This window comes from Rattus rattus, chromosome X, assembly GCF_011064425.1.
Source record: "Rattus rattus isolate New Zealand chromosome X, Rrattus_CSIRO_v1, whole genome shotgun sequence".
NCBI classification, from domain to species: Eukaryota; Metazoa; Chordata; class Mammalia; order Rodentia; family Muridae; genus Rattus; species Rattus rattus.
In genome coordinates this window covers 23,452,635-23,475,849 of record NC_046172.1, presented here as the reverse complement: position 1 = coordinate 23,475,849, position 23,215 = coordinate 23,452,635, and the positions used below count along the sequence as shown (strand labels likewise).

The window sequence follows — 23,215 nt, the reverse complement described above, 5'->3', positions numbered from 1 at the left end:
AGGTCTTAGGCACGTCGAGGAGACGACGTGACTGCTTGGTGAACTTCGGAGTTCCCCAGCTCCTCAGCCAACTATCCCGTGTCAGAGAGGACCGTCCCGCTCCTTGTACATCAACATCTCCGCGTCCCCTCCCAGCCAACCCTCAGGTCCCGGAGAGAACTCACTGCCAAGGCCTTTGGCCTGGTGGAGGAACTGTGGGTCCTCCGTCAGCTGCTGCTCCTCCTCGGTGGGCTCCACGAGCCCCTCAGAGCTCTTCTCAGGAGGCGCGGCTCCGGACGACAGCTCGTCCCCGCTGGGCGGCTCTTCTCCCGCCGCCGCCCCCTCAGGCTGCTTCAAGCCCAACCAACTGCTCAACCCTCGGAACATCCCGCCCGCGGGGTCACCGCCGCCGCGGTCCCCTCACTCAAGAGCCCTGGCACCGTTAACGGTTGGGTGACCTAACTGCTGGTCTTCGAGGAAGACTAGCCGGAACCGGAGCTAGACCTCCGATGCCAGACGCTGGCCCACCCTCTGTGACGGCGCCTCAGCTGGCCGCGCTGCGTCACGTCCGGCTCAGGCCCCCTGCCCTCCGCTCCGACTCCCCACCCCTGCCCGGCCCCGCCCGCCAGGTGCTTGGGAAAAGAGGCTAAAGGGCCAAAAGGGCTTTCGCCGTGCAGCTCTGTCTCATCTCTACCCGCCTTTTCTATTTCCCCAGCTTTATAGGTGTGTGGTTGGCATCTCTGGGGGCTTATCCTACTTGGTCTCACTTTGTGATTGCCTAGAAATGACAGCCTCCCTTTTTCAGGTCCAGCTGGACCGGGTTACACCCCCACCTTTGGAAATGGAGGACTCAAGTATCCTCCTGAGTTTAAGTAACCCAAAGCTGGGAGTAGTGCATAGTGATTTAGGCCAACCTGGGCTATGTAAGAGCTTGTGTCAAAGCAGAACATAAAAAGAACCTAAAGGAAAAAAAGAAAAGGAAACAAATTGCAAGGAAGAAGTTGGGGTGGGGTACTTATAGATGAAAAATGGTTTACAGTGGGTAGGTGAGATGGGTTGGCAGGTAAAGGTACTTGCCACCAAGCTTGACAACCTGAGTTTGATTCCTGGTACCTATGTAATAGAACTGACTCTTACAGGTTGTCTGTCTTCTGATCTCCACACAGACTCTGTGACTACCTATACAATAAATAGAATTTAAAACATTTCACACAATAGCTTAGAGAACTGGGACTGTAGCTCAGTGGTAAACTGGTAAAACACATGCCCAACACAGCAAATCATGCACATACACGTACACATATAAAATAGGCTTAGCTGAACGTGGTGGTGCACACTTGTACTCTCAGCCCTCAGGAAGCTGAGGCAGGAGGATCTTGAGTTCAACACTAGACAGAGCTACATGAGACCGTTTCCCCAAACACCAAATGAGTGGCACTTAGAATATAAAATCCTGGTAGGTTACTTGGCTCATAGGTAAAGGTGCTTGCCACCTTGAGCCCTGGAACCCATGGTAGAAAAAAGAACCTCCTGTAACTTGTTCTCTCATGTGTCAGTATGCATTGTGTTTGTCCCCAACCCCATACACTAAATATAACAAGTATCAGTATGCATTGTGTTTGTCCCCAACCCCATACACTAAATATAACGAGTATCAGTATGCATTGTGTTTGTCCCCAACCCCATACACTAAATATAACGTGTATCACTATGCATTGTGTTTTCCCCAACCCCATACACTAAATATAACGTAATAAAGATTAAAAAAAGAAAACCCTTGAATATTTGTGCTTTCTTTTAAAGACAGGGTCTCAAAGCCTGGCATGGTGGCATACACTTTTAATCCCAGCACTTGAGTGGCATAAGCAGGTAGATGTCTGTGAGTTCGAGGCCAGCCTCATCTACATAGTACAGCTAGAGTTATATAGTAAGAGTTTTTTTTTTCTTTTAAATATAGGGTCTCAAGTAACCCAGGCTGGCCTTGTCTTAGATTCTCTGCCACAGACACTGACCCTTTCTTATCTGGTTCTGGGAATCAAACTCAGTGTCTTCTCTATGCTAGGTCTATACTCTACCAACAGAGCTACATACCCACAGCCCACAACTGTGCATTTTATTTGGATACTATTAACAGCAAACACAAAATTATGACACATATATAGATGGCAATTTGGACCTTAGGAAGCTGATGACATCAAGGAATTGTGAAATTATATTTCAATTGTGATCAAAATTCAAAGTTTATCATCACCCATTTTTAAAGTCAGTAATTTAGTAGTATTAAGTAGTAAGTAGTAAGTAGTAAGCACATTCACGTGTCTTTGCAATCATTCACCAGAGTTTTTCATCTTGCGAGCTGAAATTTGTGCACTACTTACATTCTCTCCATCTAAGTTTCTAGCAAACATCATTTTACTTCATTTATTTCATCTCTATGGACCTGCCTACTGTAGATACTTACGTTCAGGGCCGGCTTGCTGCCAATACTAGAGTAGTAGATCTTTTGCCTAGCAGAAATTAGGCCCTAGGTTCAAACTCCAGTCCATGGAGGTGGGGAAATTGGTGTAATTATACAGTATTTGCCTTTTGTTTGTTTTTTTAAAAACACTTATTTTATGTATTTGAGTACACAGTTGCTGTCTTCAGACACACAAGAAGAGGGCATTGGATTCCATTACAGATGGTTGTGAGCTACCATGTGGTTGCTGGGATTTGAACTCAGGTCCTCTGGAAGAGCAGTCAGTGCTCTTAACTGCTGAGCCATCTCTCCAGCCCCAGTATTTGCCTTTTGTAACTGCTTCTTCCTTCTCTTCTTCTTCCTCTTTCTCCTCTGTCTCCTCCTCCTTTTTTCAAGACGGGTTTTTCCTTGCAGCCCTGACTGTTCTAAAACTCACCTTGTAGACCAGTCAAACCTCTATCATATTCACAGACATCCACCTGCCTCTGTCCCCTCAATGTTGGCCAAATCATGATTGGCTTCTTTATTGAGTATAATGTTCCCAAAGGTCATCCATGTTGTACATATTGTAATTTTCCTTCTTTTTAAGGCCTGATAGTATTCCATTGTGTGTATACAGAGCACCCCATTTTGTTTATCTGTTCATCTGTGGATGGACACAGTATTCTTTCTAAAAAAAAAAAAAAAAACCAATTCTTAGCCTACCATACTGGTGCAGGCCTTTAATCCCAGCACTCAGGAGGCAGAGGCAGGTGGGTCTGTATGAGTTTGAAGCCATCCTTGTCTACATAGCAAGTTCCAAGATAGCCAGCCCCATGTAATAGAGAGACCATGTCCTTATAAACAAAACCAAGCAAACAAAAATTCTTGACTGAGGATTGAGCCTAGGTCTTTGAACATGGAGGGGAATAGCTCTACTACTGAGCAACACCCTGATCAAAAACTGTTCTGTTTTGTTTTGGTTTCATTTATTTTTTTTGAGAAAAGGTTTCTCTGTGTGGCCCTTGCTGTTCTGGAACTTACTTTGTAGACGAGGTTGGCCTCGAACTCCTTTTTTTTTTTTTTTTTTTTTTTTCCGGAGCTGGGATCGAACCCCAGGGCCTTGCGCTTCCTAGGCAAGCGCTCTACCACTGAGCTAAATCCCAACCCAAGCCTCGAACTCACAGAGATCATTTTGCCTCTGTCTCTCAAGTGCTGGGATTAAAGGCATGCATCAACATTGCCTGGATTCATTTTTAAACTGTGGTAGTCGTATATTATGTGACTGTGGATATAGGTTTTCAAAGAAATTCTTTTAAAGAGTCATATTACAGTACTGGAGGAAAATGGAACCATGGTCAAAATTTGCTTCAAATTAATACCAGGGGGGCTGGAAAGATGGCTTAGTAGTTAAGAGCACTGGCTGCTCTCACAGAGGATCAAGGTTCAATTCCTAGCAACCACATGGTAGCTCCTGTTTATCTCTAATTTTAATATCAGGGGATCTTACACCCTCTTTCTGCCTCCACAGGTACCAGGCAAACAGGTATGTGGCATACAGAAAAGCAAGCAAAACACACATAAAATAGAAAACAAATAAATCTTGGGGGAAAAAGTTGTTGGGGGATATAAGTGACCAAGCCTATTCTTGGTTTGTTGATGCTGACTGATTTTAATTTTAGGTCTAATTTTTATATGTTTGTAGACAGTCTCACTCTGTAGCCATGATTGTTCTGGGACTCACTATGTAGACCAGGCTGGCCTGAAACTCACAGAGATCAGCCTGCCTCTGTCTCCCTACTTATGGGATTAAAGGTGTACACCACTATGCATGGCTTATGTTTATGTTTTTATATTCTTATTTTTTCTGTAACTATATGTCAAACAAGCAAAACTAGCAAGAAGTTGATGACCGTAGTTCCCAAGTCCAGAGTGTAATATTTGGTGTAGAATGATAGCCATGAGTCCTCCTTTCCTTACCCTTTGACAGGTCCAGTGATCTTTAGGGACTGATTATAATTCTGATTTCCCTGTGCTCCAGTTCCTCAGACTGACCTGCATTTACATTTTATTCAGATCGTGGACTTCAGCTTGATAAGCTCAAACTATCCACAACTCCTAATAAGTTTTTTTGAGATATTCAAATATCTTAAAATTCGCCTGCTTAATATATACAACAAAACATTTATACATTTATATGTATGTGTATACATGGCTTTAAACCTGTAAAAAGATTTGCTTATTTTTTTATGTGTATATGTATACCTGCAGGAGTTTCTGTCAACCACATTCACACAGCAGATGCCCTCATAGGTCAGAGCACATTGGATCTCTTAGATCTGAAATTATAGGCAGTTATGAGCCACCTCATGAAAGTGTTGGGAATTAAACTATGATTCTCAGAAAAAGCATCGCTAAGCCACCTTACCAGTCCTCTGGCTTTTAAATGAAAAAAGAATTATTATTTGTGAGTGTGTGTGTGTGTGTGTGTGTGTGTGTGTGTGTGTGTGTGTGAGATGTTTGGAGGCAAACATCTGTATTCTCTGAGGCACCTCACTTGCTGTAAAAGTTTTATTTATTTATTTATTTATTTATTTATTTATTTATTTAGTGTGTGTGTGTGTGTGTGTGTGTGTGTGTGTGTGTGTGTGTGTGTGTGTGGGGTGTCAGGGTCAAAACCAAGTTCTCAGCACAAAGGAGATTTTATTTGTCCCAGAGGGAGAGAAGGCAGAGAATAAGAGACAAAGACAGGAGATAGAGGACAAGGGAGAAGGGGAAGGGAACGGAGGGGTAGGTATTTGTTCCAGAGGACAAAGGAATGCATACAGAGGAGACAGATATGGATGGCGGTTTATAAAGGTAAAAGGTAACATCCCCCACACCGCCGCGCACTTTAGGATAAGGTGTTTAATTTTAATTGGGCATGTTAATTTTGTGAGTCAAAAGGGGCTTTTGATTGCTGGATTTCAATACTTTGATAACTAGACCTTGGTAGTTAGTTTTAAGTCGAGGAAATGGCCAAATAAGGAGATAGGCCTTGGAGGTTACTTTTCTCTTTTTTAAAGATTTGTTTATTTATTTTTATGTACGTGAGTACACTGCCTCTGTCTTCTGCAGAAGAGGGCACGGATCCCATTACAGATGGTTGTGAGCCACCATGTGGTTGTGGGAGTTGAACTCAGGACCTGGAAGAGCAGTCAGTGCTCTTAACCACTGGAGCCATCTCTCAGCCCAGAGGTTACCTTTCAGGAATGTAATCTAATGGTTTTTAATGAGGCAGAAGGAATGGGAGATATGGGCAAGTCCGCTAGAACCGTGTTTGCCAAGCTTGAGCTGGCTAGAATCCCTTCACTGTATATACGGTGACATAAACGCACATGAACACACACATACGGTCACACGCATGCGCGTGTGCGCTCACACACACACACACACACACACACACACACACACGAGTGGAAAGCTGGTTCAGTGAGTAAAAGATACTTGCCGCGCATGCCCGGTTGCCTGGTTACCTGAGTTCGGGCCCCAGAACCCACATAAAGGCAGGAAATAGCCTCCTCCACAGAGCTGTCCCCTGACCTCTAGGTACTTGCGCTGCTCTCCATATATTATTATTCACGTACACACTAAGAAATAAAACTTTTAAAAATGATTTTTATTTTATGTACAAAGAACTATCATAGTCCCTTTCAGCGGGTAGACACTCCTGAATAGTCGATGTTAGGAAGGTCAGGTCCTTCGCACTTCCGGCATGCAACGGACAAAAGCCCTTTGTTGCGCCATCTTAGGAACTAATGAGAACCCTGGCATGATTTTGGCGAGGGGCTTCAGAGGAGCTTGCTGTATCTCCCTCTCTTCCGCACATGGCCCAGAAGGGAAAAAAGCCAATAGTATAAGTATCCATTAGACTATTTACTTTAAAATTCTTGGGAGACTAACAAGATTTGTCATTTTAATCATTTTAGGGGTAGAGTTCCGTGGCATTCGATGACATTCTAACATTTTAAAAATTACATTTATTTAGGGGAGAGGGATTGCCAACTATGGCACACTTTTTTTCGTTTTTTCTTGGCTATTTTTTTATTTACATTTTAAATGTTATCCCTTTCCCAGTTTCCTCCAGAAACCCACTATCCTATTCCCTCCCACTGCTTCTATGAAGGTGCTCCCTCACTCGCCCACCCACTCCCTTCCGCTTCCCCGCCATGACATTCCCCTACACTGGGGCATCAAACCTTGACAGAAACAAGAGCTTCTCTTTCCATTGGTGCCCAACAAGGCCATTCTCTGCTACATATGCAGCTGGAGCCATGGGTCTGTCCATGTATAGTCTTTGGATGGTGGTTTAGTCCCTGGGAGCTCTGGTTGGTTGGAGTTGTTGTTCTTATGGGGTTTCAAGCCCCTTCAGCTCCTTCGGTCCTTTCTCTGTCTCCTTCAATGGGGACCCCATTCTCAGTTCAATGGTTTGCTGCGGGCATTTGCTTCTGTATTTGTCAGACTCTGGCAGAGCCTCTCAGGAGACAGTTATATCAGGCTCCTGTCAGCAAGCACTTGTTGGCATCCTCAACATTGTCTGGGTTTGGTGGCTGTACATGGGATGGACCTTCCAGGTGAGGCAGTTTCTGGATGGCCTTTTCTTTAGTCTCTGCTCCACACTTTGTCTCCATATTTCCTCCTGTGAGTACTTTTGTTCTCTCTTCTAAGAAGGTCTGAAGCATCCACACTTTGGTCTTCCTTCTTTTTGAGCTTCCTATGGTCTGTGAATTGTTTCTTGGGTATTCTGAGCATTTGGGTTAGTATCCACTTATCAGTGAGTGCATACCATGTGTAGTTTTTTGTGATTGGGTTACCTCACTCAGGATGATATTTTCCAGTTCCATCCATTTGCCTAAGAATTTCATGAAGTCATTGTTTTTAATAGCTGAGTAGTACTCCATTGTGTAGATATACCACATTTTCTGTATTCATTCCTCTGTTTAAGGACATCTAGGTTCTTTCTAGCTTCTGGCTATTATAAATAAGGCTGCACTGAATACAGTGGAGCATGTGTCTTTGTTTTTATGTTGGAGCATCTTTGGGGTATATGCCAAGAGAGGTATAGCTGGTCCTCAGGTAGTGCAATGTCCAATTTTCTGAGGAACCCAGACTGATTACCAGAGTGGTTGTAACAGTCTGCAATCCCACCAACAATGGAGGAGTGTTCCTCTTTCTCCACATCCTCGCCAGCATTTGCTGTCACCTGAGTTTTTGTTGTTTGCTATTCTGACTGGTGTGAGGTGGAATCTCAGGATTGTTTTGATTTGCATTTCCATGATGACTAAGGATGTTGAAATTTTCTTTAGGTGCTTCTCAGCCATTTCCGTATTCCTCAGTTGAGAATTCTTTGTTTAGCTCTGAACCCCATAGGGTTTTTAATAGGGTTATTTGATTCTGTGAGACTAACTTTGAGTTCTTCAGATGTTTTGGATATAAGCCTCATCTGTTGTAGGATTGGTAAAACATCTTTTTCCCACCTGTTGGTTGTATGGCATACTTTTTGCGGTTGGAGAACTTTTGAGAATCAGTTCTCTCATTTACTCACATGAGTCCTGGGACTGTAACTCCGGAGTGTCAGTTTTGACATTAATGTAAATGGAGTTTATGTATGTTTCAGTTTTGGTGAAATAACCTGCTTTTTAAGTTGGAGCATTGATTCAACTTCAAAAGCCAGGAAATGCCTTATCTTGGCTTTTTTTGGTCCCTCCAGAGATTGGGTTTCTCTGTGTATCCCTGGCTGTCCTGGAACTCTCTCTGTAGACTAGGCTGGTCTCAGAGATACTCCTGTTTCTGCTCCTGAGTGCTTCTTAGCTTTAAATCAGTGAGAATGTGAAATTATTGGCCATTTTCAGAAAATGGCGTTTATTTCAAGCACAATTGGAAAGAGTATAGAATTTGATTTAGAAGCCCTCGATAGGGGTTCTAATTTCACCACTTAGTAGGTGAATCACTTTGACATTTTGGGTCTTTTTGTGGTGGTGGCGGGTGTCAGAGAGTGAACTTTAAAAAGTCATTGAAAAAAATCTTGTGTGTGTGTGTGTGTGTGTGTGTGTGTGTGTGTGTGTGTGTGTGTCCTCACTTGCATACCCCTGCTCAAGGATGCCAGAAGAGGGCACTGGATTCCTTGAGCTGAGTTATAGATAGTTATGAGTTTGATTTGGGTTCTGGGAAACTGAGCTCACGTCTTTGGGGGAGGATAGGAAGTGTTCTTAATTGCTGAACCATCTCAATAGCTGTGGTAAAATCCTTTAACGTAAAAGATTATGCCAGATGTAGTGGTGCATGTTTTTAATCACAGCACTCATGAGTCCCAGGCAGCGGGATAGCAGTTTTGATTCCAGCCTAGGCTACAATGCTATATTCTATTTCAAAAGACACAAATGGATGGGTGGGGTGGTGAGATGGCTCAGGTAAACTGCTGATCGCCGCCAGGCCTGATGACTTTCAGGAGACTCCTGACTCCTGAAAGTTGTCTTCTTTCCTTCACGTGTGCCATAGCACATTCCTGTGGGCTTATGCAAAATAAATAAAGCAAGTACAATCAAATAAAATAAAACAATGTGTGAAATTTGGTGTTAAGTTGGGCTGGAGAGATGGCTCAGTGGTTAAAAGCACTAACTGCTCTTCCAGAGGTCCTGAGTTCAAATCCCAGCAACCACATGGTGGCTCACAACCATCTGTAATGAGATCTGATGCCCTCTTCTAGTGTGTCTGAAGACAGTGACAGTGTACCTATAGAGAATAAATAAATTTTTTTAAAAAAGGAGCACAACCTTTGTATAAATAATTATGAAATTATTGCAATCAACATGATGGACTTTTTCTAAAAAACGACTTGAGACTCTAGCACAGTATTATATCAATAGTGATTATAAATAGACACACTTTGCTTTTTTTTGAGGTGCTGACAATACAACCCAAAGCCTTGTACATAGCTAGGCCAAGCCCTGTTTCACTGAGCCATATACCAAATTCTTAGCTTTTTGGACAGTTCATTCCTACATCATAGAGCTCACTTAGACTCGCATAAGTGCAATCACTGACTTTTAATTACATTTAGAATGTAGAGACTACATTTTTGGTTTGTTTTTATTTTTTGTAAAGTGGTGATTATAATTTCTCTTCCAAGGTCTATGAGTTTACTAGCCCCAGGTGGTTGGCATGTTTCCAGTACCAGGCAGGATTTCCTTCTTGTTAATGGGTTTTAAGACCAATGAGAGAACTGTTGGTTACCACAAAGGTATGCATGCTATTAACTCTGTCTTTGGCTTATCCTGCCATGTTGATCCTTGGTGTGGCTCCTAGGTGTTGTAGCTGAGTTGGTGCCTCCTTCCTTTGGAAACTTGGATGGTACCTTCTGGTACCGTGAAAGCCAGCCCTCAGGGAAGAGGCTTTAGGTTAGCTCCATTTCAGGGATCTCTGGGCTCAATTTCTGAAGTCTATTGTGTCTCCAGCAAAAGGGATTTTTTTCTTCCACTTGATAGGCAAACCAAGGGCAACATCAATGGCCTATAAGGTTTTTGGAGTCTCGTGGATGACCCTGACCAACAACTCAAAAGGGGTCTTCTCATGCCCAGTGTTGTGGTTTGTTAGATAGTCTAGGGCTCTTGGAGGGAGTTTTGTCAACCCAGATGGGGACATTTTACTTAAACTATATATGCATGAACAGACTCATATGTATTAGATGGAATTTTAGGTAGATAAAGATATGATGCTTAGGGGGGTTGGAAAGATGGCTCAGTGGTTAAGAGCAGTAACTGGTCTTCCAGGGGACCTGAGTTCAATTCCCAGCAACCACACGGTGGCTCACAACCATCTGTGATGGGATCCAGTGACTTCTTCTGGTGTGTCTGAAGACAGCTAGTGTACTCATATAAATAAATAAATCTTTTAAAAAAATAATATGATGCTTTAGGACTTTTTGGAAGGCATCGTTACTGTTATTTTAGTTCCCTCCCTCCTTCTGTATTTATCTCCCTTCTCTAATGAAGGACATTTAGGTGGTTTCCACATTGTAAACAGAGTGGCAATATTTATTTTATTTTGTGTATGTGGGCGTTTTGCCTACATGTATGTCTGTGTACAACATTCATGCCTGGTGGCTGCAGGGGCCAGAAGAAGGTATATTTTCCCCTGGAGCTGGAGTTACAGACTGTTCTAAGCTGTCATGTGGGTGTTGGGAACTGAACCTGGGTCCTCTGGAAGAGTAGCTAGTTTCCTTAAAGACTGGCCCATCTGTTCGGCCTCTTATTTATTTATTTGCTGTTGCCATGGGTTCTCCTGTAACCCAGCCTTGCCTCAAGCTCTTTGTGCAGCTGGGGATGACTTGGAACTTCTTATCTTCTTGTTTTTCTCTCACACATGCTGGGAACACAGGCCTGGTCTACCACATGAGCTTTACGTGGTCCTTGGGAATCAAACACAGGGCCTTGTGTATGCTACGCAGGGACTCTACCAAGTGAGTTACAACCCTAAACCCCTTTACTTTTTTTGGAATTTAAGTTTTTATTGAGAGTACATGGTGTGCGTGTATGTGTGTGTGTGTGTGTGTATGTTATAGTTCCCAATCAGAAACCAAAGGACATCTCTTGGGGTAGTTGGTTCTCTCCTTCCAACATGTGGGTTCTAGGAATTGAACTCCAGTCCTCAGGTAAGTGTTCAATCACTGAGCCATCTCACTCCTCCCTCTTTATTAATTTATTTTACGGATTTGTTTTATTGTCAGTTTCTGTGCGCTGGTGTGTGCAGATGCCAGATACGAGTGCCGCAAAGGGGTAGAGGAGTGGAATTCCCTTTGCGGCTGGAGTTACAGGTGTTTGTGAGCCGCCTGTCTGATGTAGGCGCTGGGAACTGAACTTGAGCCCTCTTACTTGCTCTTAACTGCTGACTCATCTCTCCAGTCCTCTATTTTTAAAATTTGAGACAGTCTTGAATCTGTATCCCCAACCGGCCTGGAACTTGCCTTTCTCTGAGTCCCAAGTGCTGGGATGACTGATGTGAGTCACCAAGCTTGACTTTCCTTTAAAATCTTGACTTTCAATATCATACCCTCTGCTGCTAAACTCACTGGGGATTTTGCCTTCTTTAATCCCTTCTCCTACCTGTCTTCCTGCTGTCCACAGGCTCTGGCTGACTTCAGTCTCTGCCCTCTAGGATTAGACCTTTGGCCCTCTACTACATTTGCATTCTAAAGAGGCTCCCACTTTGTCCTACTTGACACAACTGAAAAAACTGGTTTTGTCAGACATCTCTATTTATGTTTCTCAACTCCACTAGGTCTTGTCTAAGTTTTGAGTCTTGTTTTATCCTTGTTATTCAAAAAATTCATGATCATTTGGGAGGCAAGGGCAGGAGATTGCTCTAAGTTTGAGACCAGCCCAGTCTGCATACAGATCTCCAGGTCAGCTAGTGACATAGTGCACCTCTTCCTATTGGTAAGGTCTCACATAACCCAGACTGGCCTCGAATTTACTAAGTACTCAAGGAGGATCTTGAACTTGTGATCCTTTTTTGCTTCCACTTTCCTTTGCTGTGATGTAGGTGTGTACCCCCATGGCCAGTTGATGCGGTGTTAAGATACAACCTGTGGTCTTGTATTTGCTAGGCAAGCACTCTGTCAAATGAGCTGCATCTCCAGTCCTAGCCTGTCTTATAAACCAAACCAAATAAAATAAAATAAATTCACGGGTTTTCTAAAACTTCAGCTCCTTCAAACCCGTGTCGGTTAGATCTTTTTTTTTTTTTTTTTTTTCAGTTGTTTTTCTCCTTTTTCCCTGGTGTCCTTTGCCACATTTATCCTTTAAACATGCCCCCAAAGTCGCTTTGGTAGCCTTCTCTCCTACTTAGCTCTGCCCCTCCTCTCTTCCTAACTTTGTGCTAAGAAAGTTCATCTACCAATGGACATGTAGAAGGGCAGTGAGCTCCTAGACAAGAATTCTGCTTTGTTTGCTCCTAGACAAGAATTCTGCTTTGTTTTTCTCCTTTCCCATCTTTTGCTGTGCTGGGCTGCACTGTAGCGGGTGGTTAAACATTTGTGGTGAGTGAAGTTGGCGGGAGAATCAGAGCAAGGGGGCTTGTCTAGGTTTTGAGCAGTCCTGGAGCCTTTAGAGGCTGGCCAGAAGCTAGCTAACTACAGGAGGGGAGGGAGGGAGGAGGGAGGGGGGGAGAGTAGGGGGGAGGAAGGAGGGAGGGCAGGCCCATAGTGTGGACTAGGGCCAAGGGCGTCTAGAGCGGAGGGTGATGGGAGCTGCCTGTGCCGTAGGGAACACTTTTTAGGCGCTTGTTTTGTACTACCGCTGGAACTCAACGCTGCAGCACTCCTAATTTCACAACCAGCGTGAGTCAGCTGGGCGGGCTGCAGGACCGCGAGGGGAAGGTGGGTGGGGAGGGCTCCTCAGTCCCTGGGGGCAGGCCGGATCTAGTGGTGACGAGAGAGCCCTAGATGTGGTCCCCGCGCCCATAGGACAGGTGAGCGCCAGCCCAGACTGGCCGCTGGGTGGAGCTGCGGGAGCTATCGTCCACGGCGCCCTCGCCACTGCACAGGTAACACCCCTCCTGGGCCTCGGTGCCCAGAACATCCTGTGTCCCCCAGGGCCATTTCGGCCTTGCCTGCAGCACATTTAGGGCCTGGCACTTTTGTCCCCTTCCCACTGGTGCCCAAGCCCAGCCCACAGCCATTGCATCTAGCACGTAGTGTTCGAAAACCTAGGCGATCCAGTGGGCCTTGGGGACGGGGTGGGGGTGGGGTGGGGACGACGCCCACTAGTGCCCAGTGCTCTGTCGGAGTCTCTCGCCTGGAGGTGGATAGTGACCCGGGATCCAAACCGACGCGTCCCTGGGGTGTGCCTCTCCGCTCTGGATTCCGCGCCCCAAGCCCTATTTTTCTCTGCTTTGTGGAGACCCGAGATGGCGTTGGCGGAAGTGAAACCACCAGACTGAGTGGGGCGAGGTCCGCCTAGTTGAATCGGATTTTGAGTAGGCTGTCTGCACTAGCATACAGGTTAAACAACAACCCTTTTAGCTGGCCTCGCGTACTAAGCTCTACCGCCTGGGGGAAGCGGATGACATTTTCAAAACAATTGATGTGTACTTTATGCTCATGAAATATTCCATTTCACATCAGGTCTGTGGGGTTTGACCGGATTTAGACCATTTCCACCAACCCACAGAGGTCCTTGGTGCTCTTTTTCTAGTCAGTCCATTTTCCTACCCCGCCCCCTTGCACTGTTTTGATCATCGGCTTGGCTTAGTTTTGCTCTTCAGAAATCGAGCTTATCCAGTAAGTACTGTTTTATGTCTGATTTGCATTACTTTTTCAATGAGCATCATTAGAAAGGTCTCTCTTGGTGTTTCTGTTTGTGTAGGCCTGCACAGTGGAGTGGAAATGCACGTGTGGCAAGTTGGAACAGAGATGTGTTTTAATTTGTTTTTTTCCCCCAAGCCTTAGTACAAAGCTGTGACATGTAGCTAACAAGTAAATTGTTGGATCCATTGCATCTCTCTCTATCCTCCCCTCTTTCTTCTTTCTTGTTTGATGCAGGGTCTCATTGTGTAGCCACAACTTGCCTGGAACTTGTTATGTGGACCAGGCTGCCCTTGAATTTACAGAGACGTACCTGTCTTTGCCTCTTGAGTCCTGGGACTCAGGGAATGTGCCACCATACTCGCTAACTTTATATTGTTGTTTTTTTTTGAGACTGGGTCTGACTCTGTAGCACAGTCTGGCTTGGAGGTAATTATGCAGCCTGGGCTGGCTATCTTGTCCAATTTTTTCAACTCCAATTCTTAACTTGGTTGTTTCTCAGATTGCATCTGGGTATTGGGATTCACCCATTTGCCCGCCAATGAAGTATATCCTGGTTACTGGTGGGGTCATCTCAGGCATTGGTAAAGGGATCATCGCCAGCAGCATTGGGACCATTCTCAAGTCATGTGGACTCCGAGTAACCGCCATCAAGATCGACCCCTACATTAACATTGATGCTGGCACTTTCTCACCTTACGAACATGGTATGAAAGGTTTTCAAACGTTTAAACTTTAATTTGCTAAACTAAATACACATAATTTGCAATGATTTCTTCTGTGTGTGGTTTTAAAATTCTGTTTTCTGTGCATATGTGTCTGTATAGGCTACATGTTTGCAGGTGCCTGTGGAGGCTGGGAGAGACAGGTTCCATGGAGCTGGGTGGAGTTACAGGTGGATGTGAGCTATGGGTACTCTGCAAGAGCAGCGGATACTCTTAACGGCTGGGCTGTCTCTCTAGCCCCTTGTCTTGTGTTTTGGGTAACTTCTCCAGGATAGGCTTCCAGAACTAGACTTGCTGGATCATACCTTAGAAACGTGTGAAAGCTCTTATGGCCATTTTTCGGATCACTGATGGCATTCCACATAATCAATTCTTTGGAAATAGACCATTTTCTATGGATTAGGGCTTAGTTTATTTTATCCTAAAGGAAACACATTCCTCTTAACATTTCCCACTGCTGGAATAACTGTTATAAATATTGACTTTATTTTAGGCGTTTTAGGGGGAGGACATGCATGCATGAGTGTATGTGTAGGGGAGGGAGAGAGAGGGAGGGAGAGAGAGAGATGGGGGAGGGGAGAGGGAGGGAGGAGAGAGATGGGGAGGGAGAGAGGGAGGAGGAAGGAGGGAGAGAGACGGGGAGGGGAGAGAGGGAGGGAGAGAGATGGAGGAGGGGAGAGAAGGAGGGAGGGAGGAGGGAGGGAGGGGAGGGAGAGAGAGAGAGAGAGAGAGAGAGAGAGAGAGAGAGAGAGAGAGCGCATTAATGAATACTGAGGAAAGAGGTTGATTTCAGGTGTCTTCCTTAATCATTTCCACCTTATACTTTGAGGTGGGCTCTCTCATTTGAACCCAGAGCTTGTTGATTTAGCTAGTATAGTTAGCCACCTTCTTCCAGAGAGCTCCAGCCTCTGTCTCCAGAGGCCTGAGTGTTGTAGTGCTAGGATCACAGGCAGGGTGCTGTGCCCTCCTGGCATTTACAGGGCTTCTGGGGATTGGAGCTATGAGCTTAGACTTGTGTGGCAAGTGCCTTATACACTGTGCCATCTCCCTGGTGCTGACAGTTTTCTTTGATCATACTGTAGCCCAAGCTAACCTAGAACTCTCTCTGTAGCCCAGGCTGGCCTAGGATTCACATTAATCCATCTCAACCTCCTGAGTTCTGGGATTATAGGTTTGAGTCACCACATGCAGGCATTTTGATATGTATAAATTAGTTATTTTAAAAGGTCATTAATACCACACTTGGTAGCACATGCCTATAATCCCAGAACTCGAGAGATGTGACAGGAGAAATGGGGCTTCAGGGAGGAAACAAAGCCAGCTTTAGTCAGCTGCATACACAGAGGCCGGCTTGGGCTACATGAGACCCTGCTTTTAAAAACTACAACCTCAAGGCAAGCCTGGGTTACATGGGACCTGATCTCAAAAGAACAAGGACAAAACAAGTATCAAGAAAAAAACAAGGGGCTGGATGTCTCTTCTTCAGTAATACAATCATAGGGAAGGGAGTTTGCATCCCCCAGCACCCAGGTAAAAGCCAGTCATGGTTGTTAAGGATCTGAAACTCCAGTACTCATTAAGCAGAGACAGGGGGCTCCCTGGAGCTCATCGACTAACTAGTCTGGCAGGATGGATGATTTCCAGTTTCATCAGGAGACTAATTCAGGTTCAGAGCAATTGAACAAGATATCGCTGGCCTCCACATGAATGGACATGCATATACATGCACACTTCTGTGTTTACCTGTCCTATATTCACAGGAACACCTACCTATATTATACACACACACTAAAAAAGCATTCACTTTAGTTTTTTGTATGTACTGGTATTTTATTTATTTATTTGTGTGTGCACACTCCATGGGAAGCTTGTGGCAGTCAGAGAACAACTTAGGGCAGTTAGTTCTCTTTCTGCCTGTGGGTCTCAGGCTGGGTTCATGTTGTCAGGTATAGCCACAAACTCCCCTCCGTGCCGAGTCATCTTGCATGCTCTCAAACCTTTTTTTTTTTTTTACATGCAACCAGAAAAGTACATATAAATCTTAAGTGTCTGACTTTGAGGATGAATTTTTATCTAAATGAACCTATTGTGTAACCAGCCTTGATAGATCACAGAACAAAAATCCCCTTTGTGGGGCTGGCTGAATGACTCAGATGGTAAAGTTCCTTGCTACCCAAAAGGGCAAGCATAATGACCCTAGTGATGCTCAGACCTCACCAAAAGGTGGAAGGAGACAATCAACTCCGTATAATTGTCCCTTTGTGTCCCTTGTTCTTGATCTTTAACTCTCAGGGTATCTTTTATCCTGTTTTGTAGGATAAAAACTATGCATTAATTTTATGTGTTTTTTTTTTCCGGAGATGGGGACCGAACCCGGGGCCTTGCGCTTGCTAGGCAAGCGCGCTACCACTGAGCTAAATCCACAACCCCTTAATTTTATGTTTTTCCTCACTTTTGGAGATGAGTTGTTTGTTTCCAACTACTGGACTCAAGCAGCTCTTTCAGCTCAGTCATCCCAGTACCCAGAGTTGTAGGCTAGTACACCCAAGGAGCCTTCTGAATTGTCCTTTTAATTTCGAAGTTAGTTGACGCTTATAGTTATAGTGTTTTTCCTTTGCTTTGTTTTTAAGTAAAAGCAAAATTAACTCTTAGGCCTAGATTATCAAAATTATACTAATCTGGGCCTAAGAGTTAATTTCTCAAAATAAATTGGTACGTGTCTATTTCCAGTTAAAGGTGTTTCCCAAGCTTTTGATACATAATGCACACAGTGTGTACACTGTCACTGTCTTTACACACACCAGAAGAGGACATCGGATTCCGTTACAGATGGTTGTGAGCCACCATGTGGTTGCTGGGTCTTAAACTTAGGACCTCTGGAAGAGCAGTCAGTGCTCTCTGTATCGTTCCAATTGTAGTATATGTGCTGCCGAAGCGAGCACGCAGTCAGTGCTCTCTGTATCGTTCCAAGCGAGCACGCAGTCAGTGTTCTCTGTATCGTTCCAAGCGAGCACGCAGTCAGTGCTCTGAACTGCTGAATCTCCAGCCGTGAGTATGCGCTCTTGACAACTGAACCATCTCTCCAACCGTCCATTGTGTTTTCGTTTGAGAACTTCATGCTATTTCATGTTGTGGAGTACATTTCCATGCATTGTGACATTGGAATTTGGCCATTTTGAGCAGTCCTGTTTTGTTTGGAACTTTCTGGATATTTTATTTCTTTTGCAGTACTAGGGATTGAGCCTAGGATTTCACGAAAGCTAGACAATCATTTTACCACCGAGCTACATCTCAACCCTTACTTTTCTCTTCTTGAAAAAAAAAAGTTGTCCAGGTTGGCCTTGAGCTCTCTCTGTATCTCAGAAAGGCCTTGAACTTGCAGTCTTTCTGCCTCAGTTTCACAAGTGCTGGGATTACAGGTATGAGTTACCTTGTCTGACTGGAAACTCATCTGTTGGGGGTAAGTTTTAATTTCTACACTGCCTTTTGATCGTAGGTGAAGTATTTGTTTTAAATGATGGTGGAGAAGTTGATTTGGACCTTGGTAATTATGAATGATTTTTGGACATTAATCTTTATAAAGACAACAACATCACCACTGGGAAGATATATCAGCATGTGATCAACAAAGAGAGGCGCGGTGATTATCTGGGGAAAACTGTCCAAGGTATGAACTCTACAACATTATGGGCCCTGTGTGCAAAGCACCACTCAGGGGAAACTGTGTACTTGACAGAAGTGAGAAGGTTGTGGGCCCTGAAATCTCTGCTTTCTTTTCTAAAGATTGCCTTCCTTCCAATATTCCTGAATATATTCCTGAATATTTTCATCAGTTTTGCTATTAGGTATATTTTTATATTTTAAGTTTCTCTTTTGGAAATGGTCTCATGTATCCCAGGATAGCGTTTAACTTGCTGTGTAGCTAAGGATGACCTTGAATGTAACGCTCCTGCAGTTTACATTGTTTTAAGTGTTGGGATTATAGACATTCATCGACCCACCAGTTTAGGCAGTATTGGGATCAAACTGAGTGCTTCATGCAGGTCAGGCAAGAACTCTACGAATTGAGCTATATTCCCAGGCCCTGATTTTATTTTTTTGTTGATTTTAAGACAATCTCACTGTGTTGCTCTGGCATATATATATATATATATATATATATATATATATATATATATATATATATCATATTTCACATATCTCACACACACACACACACACACACACACACACACACACACACAGTTCTCTTTCTACCATGTCTCAAACGGTAGTCTGACTGGGCCTTGAATTTACTTTGAGCCCATGGTGACATTAATCTCATGGGCAGCTCATTTTACCTCAGGATCTTGGGTGCTAGCTTATACCTGGACTTGTTATTATTTTATTACATTCATCTTTATTTTGTGTGTGTGTGTGTGTGTGTGTGTGTGTGTGTGTGTGTGTGTGTATCTTTGTGGATGCTTGCATGCCACAGTGCATATATGGAAGTCAGAGGACAACTGAAGGAGTTGGTTTTCTTCCATCATGTGGGGTCTGGGAATTGAACCCGGGCTCCCAGGCTTGTTGGCAATCACCACTACCCACTGATCCACCACACCAGTAGTTATTATTGTTTTAAATTATTAAGTTCATGAATTGCATGCATACTTGTAATCCTAGTGTTCAGAGAGGTGGAAAGATGAAGAGCAGGTATTGAAAACCATCTTTTCCTGTGGAGCAGGTTTTAGGCCAGCCTGAGCCGCCTGAGCCTTGCCTCAAAAAAAAAAAAACCAATAGGGGCTGGAGAGATTCCTCAGGGGTTAAGAGCACTTGATCTTGCAGAAGAAAACTGCAGTTTGATTCTCAGTACCCATATGGGTGGCTAACAACTGTGCGTATCTCCAGTTTCAGGAGATCCAGTGTCCTTTTCTTTTGTTTTCTTTTTTAAGATTTATTTATTTATTATTTATGAGTACACTGTAGCTGTCTTCAGACACACCAGAAGAGGGCATCGGATCTCTTTACAGATGGTTGTGAGCCACCATGTGGTTGCTGGGAATTGAACTCAGGACCTCTGGAAGAACAGTCAGTGCTCTTAACCACTGAGCCATCCCTCCAGCCCCCCAGTGTCCTCTTCTATCTTCCAAAATACCAGGCATCATGTGATACACATACATACATGAGGCCAAAACAAACATACACCTAAGTAATTTTAAAAGGAAAAAAAAAACAATTAAATTTATGCTATTCTGGGCTAGGCATGGTGATACAGAAAGATGCAGAATAATTGCTACAAGTTCAAGTACAACCTGATCTACGTAGGAAGTTTAAGGCCACTCATGACTACATATCGAGACCCTGTTTCAAAAAAAAAAAAAACCCACCAAGATATAAGTTTATTTTATGGTAATTACAGAAGCCACAGAAAACCAAAACAATATTCAGCTGGATTTTGACGCCTCCATGCTGGTGCACTGGAGTGGGTGGGTTACATCTACGCCCTTGGAGTGGACCTCTCCACTGACTGCTGTTACTCCCAGTTCTTAGGCTGGGATGCTGTTGGGCATCTTCTGCCATGGATTCTAACATCTGCCTAATGAAGCTAGAGAAACAGGCAATTCTGAGCCTTGAGATGTGGGTGCTAGGAATTGAACTCAGGTTCCCTGGGAAAGCAGGTAGTACTAATTGCGGAGCCATCTCTCCAGTCTGCTGTTTTCTCGACCTCACCAAAGATAGCACTTCCGCTTTGTTTTTTTTTTTTTTTTTTTTTTTTTTGTTCTCTGTATCTGGTTCAAGAGGAAAGGCCTTGTGGAGATGACTAGCCTTAAATTCCTCAGTCCATACTGGTTCCAGAGGTGGAGACAATGTCGTAAGAGCTCCAGCTGGTCTAATTTGCCTGGTGGCTTTCACATTATTTGGGAGTGGGAGGTCCAAATGCTTCGTTTCTCATGAACATGGAGTAACTTGCTGTGTTCTTTGTTCCTTCTTTCTGCAGTGGTCCCCCACATTACTGATGCTATCCAAGACTGGGTTATGAATCAAGCCAAGGTGTCTGTGGATGGCAATAAGGAAGATCCCCAGATATGTGTTATCGAGGCAAGCATGGACATTTTCTTCATAAGCTACTGTCCTTCTGGGTCCCTAAGCATCCAGTATTCATTCACTTTCCTCTCTTGGGTGTTGTAAAAGCTAAGCTGGAAGGGGGGGGTTACAGTAGGAACAACGGAGATGGTCTACAAGTTAATGATTAAGCAGATAATCACATGTTCTCCTGAGGTGAGTATGCACGATCCGTGTGTGAGGGCAGATATGTAGTGACGTCAGTGTTTGGGCTGGAGCCAGAAATGGCCAGTTTTTGTCCTTGAGGAGCCTATAAACTCACTGTTTATACTAATGGAGTATATTATTTATTTGACAACAGGGTTTTATGTAGCCCAGGCAGGCCTTCAGTTTGATATATAGCCAATCAAGACTTTTAACTCCTGATTCTTCTGCCAAGTGCTAAGCTCACAGATATGTGCCACTCCACCTAGTTTATGCCGTGCTGGGGATGGAATCCAGGGATTCGTGTGTGTTAGGCATGTGTGCTACCAAATGAGCTACATCCCTGTCCCAGAGCATGTTTTAATTCCTTGTATTGGAGACATATTTGCAAGGTGCTGTGTGTGTGTGTGTGTGTGTGTGTGTGTGTGTGTGTGTGTGTGTGTCCCATGTGTGCTTGTGCATATGTGTGAGTATGTGAGTATGTGTGTCCTGTGCTCATGGGGAGGTCAGAGGACAACCTTGAATGTTCCTCAGCTTCCGCTTTCACCATGTTTGAGACAAAGTCTCTCTTGCTCGCTGCATTGTATGCCTGGCTAGCTGGCCGGTGAACTTCTCGTGATCCTCCTGTCTCCACACCCCATGTCTCGTTAGGTCAGGTTACAGTTATAGACACGTGTGCTTCTGGGTCTGATTTTCACGTGGGCTCTGGGGATCTGAACTCAGGTTGTCAGGGCTTGCATAGCAAGTAGTTACCATGGAGTCACTTCCTTAACCCCAGGGCCCCCCCTTAAAAATGACATATACCCCTGGCCCCAAACTGCTCTATGTAGCTGAATTTCTGAACCCCCTGCCTTTACCTTCCAAGTGCTGGGATTGTAGGCATTCATCACCATCTTCAGCTTTATGCGGCACTAGGAATTGAAATCAGGCCTTCAGACTCTAGCAACTGAGCGGCATTCTTACTCCCTTCTCTAAGGTTTGGCTTATATTATTATTATTTTTGTGAATCAATGAGTTTATTGGTTCTGCTTAGGAATCCCAGGTGAGAATAAAAGAAGCCAGGCATGGTGGCACCGCACGCCTTCAATCCCAGCACTCAGGAGGCAGAGGCTGGTAGATCTCTGTGAGTTGACTGGCCAGCCTAGTCTATGTGGATAGTTTCAGGCTAGCTCTCTTCTGGTATGCAAGTGTACATACGGATTAAGTACTCATGTAAATAAATAAATAAATAAATAAATAAATAAATAAATAAATATCTTTTTAGAAAAGGCTGGGTAATATCAAAGCAGCATCTTTCCCATAAATTCCCACCTAATTATGGAAGATGATGTCCTCTCTTGCAGTTAACCTTCTACCCCCGCCCCAGTCTGTACAAAACCATATATAGTACCAAACACTAATGTATACATCTTAATCATAAATACCTATCGTCTTAGGGTTTTACTGCTGTGAACAGACACCATGACCAAGGCAAGTCTTATAAGGACAGCATTTAATTGGGGCTGGCTTACAGGTTCAGAGGTTCAGTCCATTATCATCAAGGCGGGAGCAGGGCCGCATCAGCAGTCAGTGCAGCAGGAGCTGAAGGCTGCTGAGAGACTCCTGGCTTCCAGGCAGCTAGGATGAGGGTCTTGAAACTCAAACCCACAGTGACACGCCTACTCCAAAAGGGCCATACCTATGCCAATAGGGTCACAACTTCCAATAGTGCCACTCCCTGGGCCACGCATATACAAACTATTTTTTTTTCATTTGGGTTTGATTTTTTTAATATTTATTTATTTATTTATTTATTTATTTATTTATTTATTTATTTATTATGTGTGAGTACACTGTAGCTGTCTTCAGACACACCAGAAGAGGACATTGGATCTCATTACAGATGGTTGTGAGCCACCATGTCGTTGCTGGGATTTGAACTCAGGTTCTCTGGAAGAAAAGTCAGTGCTCTTAACTGCTGAGCCATCTCTCCAGCCAGTGGGTTTGATTTTTTGAGACAAAGTTTCATACTATAGTACAGGCTAGCCTGGGATTCATCGATTATGCAGCCTAGGCTTGCATATAACTCACAGCAGTCCTCATGCCTTGGCTTTCCAAGTGCTAGAATTATAGGAGTATGCCACCACTTCAGACTGTATAAGAGTTTAATTTATAAGTTGGGTATAATAAAAGCTTGAGAATAACAACAGACTAGAACAATTGGAACAGCACATTATAATGCAAGTTATTTAAACTTATGTGCTATCTACTTTCGAATTGTAAATTTAATAAACACAAACTTATGGTAAGAAGGGACTATCTCGAGGGTTCCTTCCGCACAGGGAGATAATGGTGACCTAGAGGAGAGTAAGGGGAACTTCGAGTGAGCTGATGCAGTACCACAATTGACCACATGAGGGCAGGAATGGATAACATTTAAAGCTGTGGTCACCTAAGCCTCTTTTTCCATTGAAAAGCACAAGAGGAAGCTGGGTTTGGGAGCTTATA

At 44.0% G+C, this 23,215-nt stretch overlaps 2 protein-coding genes across 2 annotated transcripts in view; one reads left to right on the top strand and one right to left on the bottom strand.

The window, feature by feature from the left end:
- Syap1 (synapse associated protein 1) overlaps positions 1–556 on the bottom strand; it is a 34,054-nt gene extending 33,498 nt beyond the window's left edge. The window contains exon 1 of the mRNA XM_032889830.1: positions 165–556. Within this exon, the coding sequence (XP_032745721.1) occupies positions 165–366 (202 nt within the window). The 5' untranslated portion in view covers positions 367–556. The remainder of the gene's footprint in view (positions 1–164) is intronic.
- A 13,703-nt stretch (positions 557–14,259) lies between these two features.
- Ctps2 (CTP synthase 2) overlaps positions 14,260–23,215 on the top strand; it is a 117,849-nt gene continuing 108,893 nt past the window's right edge. Inside the window, 3 exon segments of the mRNA XM_032889667.1 lie at positions 14,260–14,464; positions 17,979–18,149; positions 20,460–20,560. Of these exon segments, the coding sequence (XP_032745558.1) occupies positions 14,299–14,464; positions 17,979–18,149; positions 20,460–20,560 (438 nt within the window). The 5' untranslated portion in view covers positions 14,260–14,298.